The 13,184-nt window shown below is 42.6% G+C and overlaps 1 protein-coding gene across 10 annotated transcripts in view; it reads left to right on the top strand.

Moving 5' to 3' along the window:
* Positions 1-13,184, top strand: part of APBB2 (amyloid beta precursor protein binding family B member 2) — a 379,646-nt gene that overhangs the window by 182,771 nt on the left and 183,691 nt on the right. For all 10 annotated transcript variants that reach the window (XM_039227003.1, XM_039227004.1, XM_039227011.1 and 7 more), the window contains one exon: positions 5,364-6,173. In XM_039227003.1, the coding sequence (XP_039082934.1) occupies positions 5,364-6,173 (810 nt within the window). The remainder of the gene's footprint in view (positions 1-5,363; positions 6,174-13,184) is intronic.

Genomic DNA, 13,184 nt, shown 5'->3' with positions numbered 1-13,184 from the left:
GAGATCTATGATATGTAAATTACATCTCAATAAAACTATCCTAAAACATGAACAAAACAGTCACCACCCTCAGGGAATTCACAGTTTAGCAGGAGAGATAAACATCTCAATTGATATTTACAGTATGGAATAGACTTGCTGATATAAACAGCCTGTTACATCTCTAGCACAGAGGGAGGGGGCAGCCCTCATTGTGTACAGGAATCAGAGAAAGGCTAAAGGAACCTTGCTTTGAAGGATTTATAAAGGAGCTTTCAGGTAGGGTATAGGGTGGGGCTAGGGGAGATGAAGGCAAAGAACATTCCCAGACAGAGGAAACAGACTGTGCAGAGGGGGAAATTGAGAAGAGGTTGGCATTGTCAGGAAGGTGGATTGTGGCTGTAGTGTAGAAAACATGGGGGGGGAGGGTGCAGCGACAGGAGGTGGGACTGGAAGGGCAGATCTGAGACTAGCATAGGAGAATTTGAAGTGGCTTGTAGAGTGAGCTGAATTTGAACAGCAGGGAGCCAGTAGATGTTTTTAAGCAGGAGAACTACGTGATCAGTTTGTTCTTAGAATGATAACAGGGCAGGAGACTGCAGAGCCATTACACTTAGAGATTTAGAAGGAACTGATAAGTGGTGATGAGGACCTGAAAGCAGTCGTGGAGGAGGTGGGAAGAGGAAACTCGATTTACTGGAGAAACACTTCAAGGAAAATTGGCAGAATTCAGTAGGGTAAGAAACTCATGGAGGGCTATTTCAGTGTTCCTAGTCTGGAAAATGTAGAGTAGCAATGTCATGAATCCTCACTTAGGGTCTAGCCCATGTGTTGGTGGATTTAACTCCCTCCACACACATACACCCAACTAAAGGGAATATTAGACAAAGTAGTTTTTGATCTCAAATCTATAGTAAAATCAGGCAAAGATAAATGGAGGTAGTTTGAACAGCACCTGACTTTTGAGTCTCAATATAGTGTGAGTATTGGGTAAAGCAGGTTAAAATGTCCTACATTTCTCCTACAGAGAGAGCAAAATGTGGGTGTGAGGGAGTGGTCCTAGGATAGAAGAGGAACAGTCATCCTTTCATGTTTATATCCACAGAGCACTAGTTTTTCTCCATCATTTTTACCATTTATATTATTATCATGTTACTATTTCTCATCGTACACATTTCTTTTCTGTTCATTGTTACTACTGATGAAGGTGGTAAATATGAGGAAGCGAGGGAACAGAGGAAGGCCTGGAATTGGATGCTGGTGGTGACTGGGGCACTGTGCCGTGTGCACCGGAGCCTCTGCTGGGCCTGAAGGCTGTTCAGACCAAAGCGTGGACAACATTTTTTTTTAATGTTTTATTTATTTCTGAGAGAGAGAGGGAGACAGCATGAGCAGGGGAGGGTCAGAGAGAAAGGGAGACACAGAATCTGAAGCAGTCTCCAGGCTCTGAGCTAGCTGTCAGCACGGAGCCAGACGTGGGGCTCGAACCCACGAACCGTGGGATCATGACCTGAGCTGAAGCCGGACGCTTAACTGACTGAGTCACCCAGACGCCCCGGCATGGACAACTTTGAGCTGGTAGGATGACAGTGGATGAGAAATCATGTCTGGCAGAGAAGTATACCAGTCTGTTCTGGGTCACAAAACAGACTTTTGACTCTAAATAGCCTTTTCTTCTTTAGGGAGTTATAGCAGAATTGAGTAAGAATTTTCTTGAGCCATGACTGGGGAGCAAAATAAGTTAGTCTGGATAGTATATTGAAATATTTTATTTTAAGGTTCATTCATTCATTTTGAGAGAGAGATAGAGAGTGAGCAGGGGAGGGGCGGAGAGAGAGGGAGACAGAATCCTAAGCAGGCTCTGTACTGTCAGCACAGAGCCCAACACAGGGCTCGGTCTCACCAACTGTGAGATCATGACCTGAGCTGAAATCAAGAGTTGGACACTTAAGTGACTGAGCTGCCCACGCACCCCTAAAAAATTTTATTTTAAAGCATGCTCAGCTGTTATATGGGATAAAAGCTTGAGTAAACCTAGGCTTTTAATGTAAACATTTCTTGAAGATGTTAATGAAACACTTGTTTTTTTTTTGTTCTTTTCATTTTATTCAATGATTCTATAAACTTCTGATGAGCACCTACTGTGTACTACACTGCTGTTCTGGTTGCTGGAAGTCTAATGCGGAGTGAATGATGCTATAATAGAGTTACATTGATGAGGGTTTTCGGGTATAGGAGAAGGAGCCCTTGAATCTGCCTGGAGGGGCAAGAAGATGCTTCACGAATAGGTGATAGCTACCTTGAATCTTAAAGGTAAAGTTGAATTTTGCCAGACAGGAGGGAAGAGTGCTGAGAATGTGTGCAAAGACAAGGGGTGTGCTTAGCGTGATCAGAGTCTTCCAAGTGCCTCTGAAATCATTAACTTGGATATATATCATCTTTTTCTTCCAAATCTCTCACTTCTTGTTCCACTGGCTCTAAGCCTTGGCCATACGTTGGAGTCACCCAGAGAACATTTTATTACCCTCACTGTGTCCAATCCCAGACTGATTGGATCACAGTTTTTTTGGGGGTGTCTTTAGGGGTGGGCTTAGCCTTCTATACTTTTTTTTTAACAAATTTTATTTATTGTGTGAGAGAGAGAGTGCACGTACGTGAGCACAAGAGTGGGGGAGGGGCAGAGAGATAGAGGGAGAGAGAATCCCAAGCAGGCTGTACGCTGTCAGTGCAGAGCCCCATGTAGAGCTCAATCCCATGAACCGTGAGATCATAACCTGAGCAGAATTCCAGAGTCAGAGGCTCAACCATCTGAGCCACCCAAGTGCCCCTAGCCTTCTATTCTTTTAAAAAGCTCCCCCAAGGGATGCGTGCAGCTGTGGTTGAGAACATTTCCTTGTTCCTGTGACACCTATTCCCTGACCTTTTGGAGATCTCTGGTCCCTTGGCCTTTTCCTCCCAGCTCTCCACCCTCCTCCCGACTCTGTTCCCTGCCCTCCCCAGGCCACACTCAGAGTGCGTTCCTCATCTACTCACCTCCCCACTGTTGCCACCTTGATCATGTCCCCCCCCCCCACCCCCCATCTGACTGTTTTTGTTTTTCTCTCCCATCTGTAGGTTGCCTTTTCATTTCGTTGATGGGTTTCCTTTGTTGTGCAGAAGATTTAGGGGGTTGATGTAGTCCCACTTATTGATTTTTGGTTTTGTTTCTTTACTTTTGGTTTCACATCCGAAAAACCATTGCCAAGACCCTTGTCAGGGAGCTTACCGCCTATGTTCTCTTCTAGGAGTTTTATGATTTTAGGTCTTATGTTCAAGTCTTTAATCCATTTTGAGTTAATGTTTGTGTATGGGATAAGGTCATGGTCCACTTTCAATTTTCTGCATGTGGCTGCCCAGTTTTCCCCACACCATTTATTGAACAGACTGTCCTTTCCCAATCGCTTATCTTGGCTCCTTTGTCATAAGTTAATTGACCGTAGTTGCATGGGTTTATTTCTGGGCCCTTTAGCCTGTTCCATTGATCTGTGTGTCTGTTCTTATGCCATCAAACTTCACATTTCTTTTAGAAAGTCACCAACTCTGCGTTTCTCCCATGTGACTTTTCTGGACCCTGTTCCTCTCCTTATGTTCCCCTAGCTTGCTTCCCCTCAGGGGAAGACTTTACTTTCACAGGGAAAATTGAGGCTGTCAGTTTTGCTTTCCTCTGTTTTGTGTCACTGCAGTAGTATACGTGCCTGTCTCCATCCTTAGTCCCTCTCCTTCCTTCTCACGTGGAGGAGTATCCCTTGTCTTGGGCAAGACTGACTCTCATCTCATATCTGCTGTGGCCCTTCCTCTTGTCACCTTGATTCTGCCTTATTTGTCTGTTCCTTGTTTGTGTTTCCACTTTTCTCTTTTCTGCTGACCTCTGTGTTTCTAGCTTATAAGCAGTAAAACATCACAGGAATCTAATCTTTGAAAAACAAAAACTCCTTTCTAGAACCCCAAATCCTCCTCTAGCTGCTCTTCTCTCCCCCCACTTTGTTTATAGTGAAGTTCCTTGAAGGTCACTCTCTTTCCCCCGTTGCCATTCTCCTGAAGGTGTTAGGACAGAAGCCCCCAGTGTTCTTATAATCAACCAGTGCTGCTTAATGGAGACCTTATCTTCATGCCCTGGTTAAGAGATGAACAACTAGAGTCAGCACCATGAGTGGGATGACCCTTCCCTAAAGTAGGTAGCCCTGAGTATTTGATGATAGAACGGAATACCTCTAAGCTCCCCACCAGAGGAAAATTCTTGCCCTCCTCCCCCATGGAGGTCCCTGTTTTGCCTGGAGGAAGAAGAGGGAGTCATCACAGGACAATTTTAGGAATGTTAGGGGCTTTGGCTCATCTGCTGGTCTAAAGTCACTGAGACCTCTGTGGAGGGCAAAGGATCAGAAAGGAGTCATTCTTCACAGATTGAGAAACGTGAAACCTTAGGGATTCTGATGATAAATTTTATTCCCTTCCAATCCTAAAAACCTTTCTTTCTTCCTAGCAAGAGACACATGGAATAAATCACAGATGGTAAGAACAATATTTGAGATAAATGCAACTGTCAGGTAGTTTCCTAGGAGTCCGGCAAGGGCACGTGATGACTGCAAACAGCTGAGTCGGTGTTTTAATTCAGTGGAATATATTCAGACTCCTTTGGGGGCTCTAACCCGTTGGTAGCCAAGGGCTCAATGCTACGTTATTGCTAATAGTTTTATGTGTGTGTGTGTGTGTACATTCTTGAGCAACTGAGCCATTTCTCCAAAATTTCTGCTTAGTAAAACACTAAGCCCAGGTCAGAAATGTTCACAAAGATATTAGCAAACTCCAATGGAGATTTGATTTTTCCAGGCATCCAGAACACAATTTCTAAACATGGTTGAGAAAAATTACCTTAGATGTGTGTTACATCACTGAACAGTAACCTTTCAGGTTAACTTAGAAAGCTGGAGCCCCAGAAGATTTTCGAGCAACTTTCTTTTGTCGCCTATAGGAACGACAGAAAAGAAATTTGGTGTGAATATTTAGAAAGGGCTTGATTTTTAAGGTTGCAAAAAACGAAGGACAGTTACCAGAAGAAAATGCTTTTATATGAATTCAAGAGGGAGATGCTAAGTAAAATTTGGGCCCTCTGCCCTCTTAGCTTTTCTATAAATTGTATTTCATGCATCCACATTAAGGCTTTTATTTATTCCTATTTATGAGTGAACAGTGAAAATAAAGAGGAAAATGAGGCAATTCTATAAGAAAGTATGCAGTGGAAGCATTAATTCTTTCAATTTTTTTTTGTATAAAAATGTTTGCTCACTCTGTATGCTAAGCAGTTTAATCCTGCCAGGCAGCTAATGACTAGTTTTCTTTTTTTCCAGCTGACTCAGGTGTAGACACTTTGGCAGTGTTTATGGCCAGCAGCGGAACCACAGACATCACGAATCGGAACAGCCCAGCCACACCGCCAAATACCCTTAATCTCCGTTCCTCCCACAATGAACTGTTGAATGCTGAAATAAAACACACCGAAACCAAGAACAGCACCCCCCCCAAATGCAGGAAGAAATATGCACTAACTAACATCCAGGTGGCCATGGGTCTCTCCGACCCGGCTGCACAGCCCCTGCTGGGAAACGGCTCTGCCAACATCAAGCTGGTGAAAAATGGCGAGAACCAGCTCCGGAAGGCTGCAGAACAAGGGCAGCAGGACCCCAACAAAAATGTCAGCCCCACTGCAGTCATCAACATAACTTCTGAGAAGTTAGAGGGCAAAGAGCCCCACCCATGTGATTCCTCAGGCTGTGAAATTTTACCCTCCCAACCCAGGAGAACCAAGAGCTTCCTAAATTACTATGCAGACCTGGAAACCTCAACCAGAGAAGTAGAGCAGAACTTAGGCAACCAGCATGTGGGTGTGGAAGAGAAGCCCCAGCCGGGCCAGGCCTCCACCGTCATCGGCAATGGCCAAGCGCCGCCACAGAAACCAAACAAAGCCCAGTTCAGCCCCGAAGACGGTCAGGTGGCCACCGTGTCATCCAGCCCAGAGACCAAGAAGGATCATCCCAAAACAGGGGCCAAGACTGACTGCGCCCTGCACCGGATCCAGAACCTGGCGCCGAGCGACGAGGAGTCCAGCTGGACGACGCTGTCCCAGGATAGCGCCTCACCCAGTTCCCCTGATGAAGCAGGTACCGCTGGGCCAGGGAGAGGCTATGGTGACGCTTTCCTTTGGTGTTTTCAGTCGTTGATGGAGTTAATCTCTAGTCAGACCGAGAAAATTCATTTGTGGGCAGAGAAGAACGTCAGCCTTTTGGGGCAAAATTAGGCAGTTTGTGTGGAAAACATTGCTGGATTTGTCACTGGTTTCATTTCCCTTCTTACATAAGTTTGTCCTGGTAAGCATTTTTGTAAAAGAAATGGGTCCTTGATGCTAAGTATAGTTAAACATCATCTGTGTAGAAATTATACCGCCTATGCTTAGGCGAACTATTTCTATGTATTATCTAGAAATACTGGGTTTTGTTCAGCAAAGCAATAAAAGAAATGCAGTTGCAGGACCAACAATTTATTCATTTAATTTTTTTAAATGTTTTATTTTTTTGAGAGAGAGACGGACAACGTGAGCAGGGGAGGGTCAGAGAGGGAGGGAGACACAGAACCAGAAGCAGGCTCCAGGCTCTGAGCCAGCTGTTAGCACAGAGCCCGACGCGGGGCTCGAACCCATGAACTGCGAGATCATGACCTGAGCCTAAGTCCGATGCTTAACCAACTGAGCCACCCACGTGCCCCAAGAACCAACAATTTAAAGTTCTTGGAACTTATTTATGCTCAAACTAATGAAAAGTTAGAAGTTTAAAAAGTTTAAAAGTCTGTTCATATAGACATTTCCTTTTGACCTTTACTGGGAAACATTTTATTAGCCTTGTTCATGTGATGTTTTAAGGTAAGAAAGTGTTTTGTTGTTGTTGTTGTTGTTGTTGTTAGATACTCAGAAGTTTGGGGTTTTAACTAGTCTAATTGAGACCAGTCTTTCTGGACTTTTGTCTGTATCTCTAACGTCTTAGGGTTTGTCAGAGAGTCATAGTTGGGACAGAAATGAACAGGGTTCTAAAAGCCAGCTGCTTTTCATCATCTTCTCATAGCTTCTCCATTATACTGATTATAAGATTAAAACATGGGGAGCACCTGGAGGCTCTGAGTCGGTTAAGCATCTGCCTTTCACTTTAGGTCACAATCTCCTGGTTTGTGAGTTTGAGCCTCACGTCAGGCTCTCTGCTGTCAGTGTGGAGCCTGCTTCGGATCCTCTGTTCCCCTCTCTCTGCCTCTGCCCTGCTCGCGTGCTCTCTCCCAAAAATAAATAAAACATTAAACAACAACAACATGTGGAGCACTTTGTTGTAGCTAAATTCAACATAAACAAGCACTCACAAAGGCTTATTTCTCTAACATAACCCTGTAACCCAGCAACTATCCTAGCGGGTTCCAAGATGATGTTAATATGCTGTAAATATAACAGTACAACCACAGAAGGAAATAACATTTTTGCAACCTATAAGGCACAGAAATTACAAGGACTGTAGATGAGGAAAAGAGAAGGAGAAAGTGAAGACATTAATGCGTTTAAAACAAAAAGTGTTTTTGAAGTGCCCTTTAACATTGCAGTGCTTTTATTTATTTATTTATTTTTATTTTTTTAAAATAGTTTATTGTCAAGTTGGCTTCCATATAATACCCAGTGCTCATCCCAACAAATGTCCTCCTCCATGCCTATCATCCCCCCATCCTCTCTCCCCCAACCCCGTCAGCCCTCAGTTTGTTCTTGGCATTCGAGGATCTCTCATGGTTTGCCTCTCTCCCTCTCCCCAGCTATTTTTCCTCTTCTTCTCCCCATGGTCCTCCGTTAAGTTCCTCCTAATCCTCCTATACGTGCAAACATAGGGTAGCTGTCCTTCTCTGCCTGACTTATTTCACTCAGCATGATACCCTCAAGGTCCATCCATGTTGCTACACATGGCCAGATTTCATTCTTTCTCATTGCCATGTAGTATTCCATGGTATAGATAAACCACATCTTCTTGATCCATTCTTCCGTTGATGGACTCTTAGGCTCTTTCCATGTTTTGGCTATTGTTGAGAGTGCTGCTATGAACATTGGGGTCCATGTATCCCTATGCATCAGCACTGTTTTCCAGAGGGGCTGCACCAGTTTATATTCCCACCAACAGTGTAGGAGGGTGCCCATTTTTCCACATCCTCGCCAGCATCTGGAGTCCTCTGATTTGCTCATTTTAGCCACTCTGACCAGTGTGAGGTGGTGTCTTACTGTGGCTTTGATTTGTATTTCCCTGATGAGGAGGGATGCTGAGCATCGTTTCATGCAGTGCTTTTAAATGATGGATTTCATGAGTCTTCTGTAGCTGGACATGGCAGTAGGGAGATTGAGATGAGTCCATTTCGTCTCCTGAATGTCTGGACCTGCACACGACTAGAAGCATAATTATGTTTGGTAATGTTACTGAGTTCACAGCTATTTTTTCCCTTTGAGAGGATTCATATCCTATCACTGATTGACACTGTCACCTGCTAGTGTTTGAATCTACATAAAGGACTCCTTGAGAATCTCCTATCCAAACTCAACTTCCAGCTTTCAGTGGTGCCATTAAGGCGTCAGTGCCTTCCTCCTGTCATGGCAGCCTTTCTGCTGCTCTTCTAGGCATGGCACTGTCTGTTGTAGGCAGATGGTAAGCTTTACTGAATGGTATTAAATGTACGGTAAAGTCTCTGCTGTTCCTCACTCTAGCCCCTGTCCCCAGTGATGGCTACTCTCTTTTTGTTTTAAGGATTTCCTTTCAGAAAGCATTTTAGGCATCTACCCACATTTATAATAAATTTTAAAATTTACTCATATTTAGATAATGATATTTTTAAAGATCTTTAAAAGATATATACTAACATACAATAGTATGATATAATATAAACTAATATTAATAATATTGTGTATGGGATTTTTTCCTAAATAATTGAGGTGGGGGTAAAAAGAAGAAATAAAATTGGCCATACGCTGGAAATTGTTAAAGATGGGCCTATAAAGGTTTATTATTCTCTTCTAATTTTGTGTCTTTAAAATTCTCCATAATAAAAAGTTAAAAGAAGAAAAAAATTGCTTACATTAGATAGTTTTAGGAATGGTTTGCTTCTTCTTCTTAGGTATATATGGTGTGGAGCAGTGCATATGAGGAAATGCCATTTTTCTGCCTCAGATGTTTAAAGTACCAGGCATGCTATTCCACCATATTCAAGCTTCAGTGGCTTATTTAATGATCCGCTCACTGCTGAGTGTTTGGATCATTTCTGTCCATAGCCCCTTCCCTTGTTGAGTGCTGGTGTCAGTAAGGGCCTGTGGAGATCCCGAAATTCAAGGTGAGCACGTGCACTCTGCCTCATCCTTTCTGACCCTCTCCAGGAAACCTTTCTGGGGCTCCCTCTGCCCACCACTCATTTGCTCAGGTCCTGGCATCACTTTCTGTTGAGTTCCTCTGTGGAGTCCATTGCCGTGCTTGGCACAAGCTATAAAGTGGGTTAGAGCTTTCCGACACAGTGAGGGGATACATTCATTTTTCTCAAAGTCGGTTTGGAAGACCTTCAAAAAAATTTTTTTTGAGAGACTAAGTGTGCACACATGCACATATGTGAGCAAGAGAGGGGCAGTGGGAGAGGGAGAGGGTCTTAAGGCGGCTCCACGCCCAGCCTGGAGCCCATCTTGAGGCTCAATTCCACAACCCTGGGATCATGATCTGAGCTGAAATCAAGAGTCTGTCACTCAACCACTGAGCCATCCAGGAGCCCCAAGACCTTCAAGTGTTAAAGGAAGGTTGATTGTATGGTGATGTCCCGTAATGGGTGGCTAAGGGTAGACATTTTGAATCAAATGTGCTCAAAAGAATGTGTTGTGACTCTAAAGCAGTGAGATTGAGATTTTTAAAAACATACTGGAACCAAACATGTACCGTCGTTCAACATATAGTCATGTTGGGATCTCTATAGTGAGGTTGGCATGCTGCAATGGCTCCAAATAGTAATATCAGTAGTTTTGGGGAGTACTTTTGGAATTTCCTCATAGCCAGTTGTGAACTTCTACTGAAAAGAAACTGCTTTATGATCTGAGTTTCAGGTAGTGACCACTACATAAATTAGTAAAATAAAATAAACAATTTTTCAGAATTTGTACTCCTTATGATTCTGTCTGTCCAGTGAAACATAGTGTTTATAATGATCACAATCAGTTTTAAATTAAACATTCTGTTTCACCTATAATGGTAAATTCAGTGTTTATTATATATGTTTCATATAATATATACATGTTTATGTATGTAATAAACACAAATACTGGTGAAAGAAAAAAGAAGTAAGAGAAAATATTTTGTAAGATACTAGTGTGCATTGCCAAGTATCTGTATTTGCCTATCTGCTGTGTGTTAAGTAAATACTCATCACATTGGTGTGTGTTTTATGACTAAATCATGACACAATTCTCTTTGGATTGTAGACTGGTTTGGGGAGCCTAAAAAATAGAACAGACTCATTCCTACCTCCGGGGTATCCTTTCCAAGTTAGACTCCTATTTATAAAATAAAATGCACTGCCTAACCCAGCGATTGACTACTTTGTTTCTCTTTCTTTCTGAATTGCCCCCTCCAGCATTTTAGTGACCTTTTTTTTTTTCTTTTCCGTGATCAATCACGTATACAATGTGTTGCTCCTCTTTTCCTCCCGTGGAGTTGGTCCTCTGAGAAAACGTGAGCCTATTAGGAAAAAGAAAAGCATCTATGATATTACTGAATTTCATAGGAGTTTACAAAAGTTCAAAAGCGTGCCTTGACTCCAATCTAAAAGAAAGGGTTGCATCATTTTGGTACTTGAAGGTGAGAATTTGGAATCTGTTAGCATTTTGTCGAAAATAACATTTCTGTCCATGGTCCCAGGCAAGCGCAATGACTCAGGTAAATACAGGCTGGTCATATTTGTGTGTAGTTCTCTGGTGTTTTATGTTTGTTTCGTGAAAACTTTTGAAATCTATAATATTTTGATGCAGTTTGGTACAAGTTTCAGTAACCTGTCGGTATCAACATGTAACTTTAGTTTAATTTGGGCTTAATAAAATTGAAGATATAGAGTATGGAACTAGGTGGATCTTGTGGAATAGCCATGCCCAGATTAGGTTCATTACTAATGTGTACAAAGGCAGGATGTACACAGAAAACAAAATCTAGTTGCTGGGACCTTGGGCCTAATGCTTCATTAACTTAACATTGAGAGCAGGGCTCTAGGTCAACTTCCTGAGTTCAAATCTCATCTCATTTGGTTACAGGCAGGCAGTTCACATAGACTTTCATGTGTAGAGTGGGGATGATGATAAGGTCAGGCATAGACCACCTATGAGCAGCATTTTCAAATGACTCTTAAAATAATGTCTGGCAGGCAGCAAGAGTTTAATAAACATTAGTGTTTATTGGGGCTCCTAGGTGGCTCAGTCGGTTGGGCATCCAACTTCGGCTCAGGTCATGATCTCGCAGTTCGTGGGTTCGAGCCCCGTGTCGGGCTCTGTGCTGACAGCCAGCTCAGAGCCTGGAGCCTGCTTCGGATTCTGTGTCTCCCTCTCTCTCTGACCCTCCCCTGCTCATGCTGTCTCTCTCAGAAATAAATAAAACATTAAAAAAATTTAAAAAAAAATAAATATTAGTGTTTATTATTATTCCTAATTACTATTATCACGTTAGCAGTGGGAAAGTTTGCTTCTTCCTTAATTATGAATTACCTATATTATGGACTCTGATTTCAGTTAGAACTTTTTGCACCCTAAGGGCAAGGATTGGTTTGTTTTCATCTTAGCATTTGTATTGTCAATGCCTGAAATATAGCAGGTGAATTTAAGTAATGATTAACTGAATAAAACTGGAGGCCATCCTCATAATCCCAAATGGCCCTGATTTATTCAGTAAATCATTTGGTGTTATAGCTTAATCAGGTCTGATTTTGATGTTAGGTACTTATTTTATAGCTTATTTGATGATGTTGCCTCGTAATAGTTGAGGCTGAAAAACTAGTTATTAGGAAAGGCACAGCGAAATTCTCTGGGCCTACCATGTGCCCATAGACTCTTATTCTGGTACTTTCTCCTACTCAGGTGGCCATAATGGGACTTGAACCAATGTTTTCAGACACAGCATCCAGTGTTTTCCCGCTGTACGATAGTCTTGAGACATAGGTATGTGACCTCCAGAGCCTGAATATATGAGATTTAAACTCCTTAAACTGGATATGTGTGGTAGTTATCTTGATAATCTGGAAAATGGAAAATTATATTTTAGAGGGTCTTTTCATTCTTATAGACGATCGAGATTTAGCTCAAATGTTGTCTCCTCTGTGAAACCTTCCAAGTCCCTCTGAGTTATTGAATGTCCTTTCTCCATACACGAAAGAAATGTTTTCAGATTTCTTTTATCATGTTCCCCTGAAGAATTTGTAACCTTACTTGAAACTTTCCATCTAGACATAGAGTTCCGTGAAAGCAAGAGCCAAGTCCTCATGACGTGTGGATGTGAGCCTCTTCAAAGAGAATTTAACACATAGTAAAAGGCTGCATAAATGTTATCTGTTTGCTGCTTGGATGGCTGAAGCTGGAGGATAAACATGCATGCTCTCTGAGGTTTGCTTTACCAATGAGCACATCTATAGAAACAGAAAAAGTCAGTGCAGCTTGTAAGCCATCATTGTGAAGAGCACCTGGTTAGGCTGATTCTTATTTATAGTCTGAGCTCCTGGAGGGGATGGAAGCTTGGGGCCAGTCATTCAGTCTACCACAGACATTCCTCATGTATGAGTCTATGAGCCTGCAAGTCAGAACGGCCAGTGCCAAGGGAAAGGGCCATTTCGATTTCACTTGCTGTTCTACTCTGCGCTACAAGCTGATCCGCATCATTGGAGAGTTTGAATCCTTTGATGTCCTACATTGACTGGTTTCCCATATTAAAGCTGGCAAAGTGGACCTCTCTCTCAAGCTGGATAGTGGGCAACGGGGAGAGCCCAGGAACAAACCTAATTATGTCAACATAACTGGCATTGCTTCTTATCTCTGGCCTTAGCCAGCTTAAGAGTGATAGAACTCTGGGTCACTTTATTCTATGAATGCTTTCAGAAAC

Source organism: Hyaena hyaena, unplaced genomic scaffold, assembly GCF_003009895.1.
Source record: "Hyaena hyaena isolate Hyena2069 unplaced genomic scaffold, ASM300989v1 scaffold_24, whole genome shotgun sequence".
NCBI classification, from domain to species: Eukaryota; Metazoa; Chordata; class Mammalia; order Carnivora; family Hyaenidae; genus Hyaena; species Hyaena hyaena.
The sequence above is the reverse complement of the archived record's forward strand: the minus strand, read 5'-3'. Positions and strand labels throughout refer to the sequence as shown.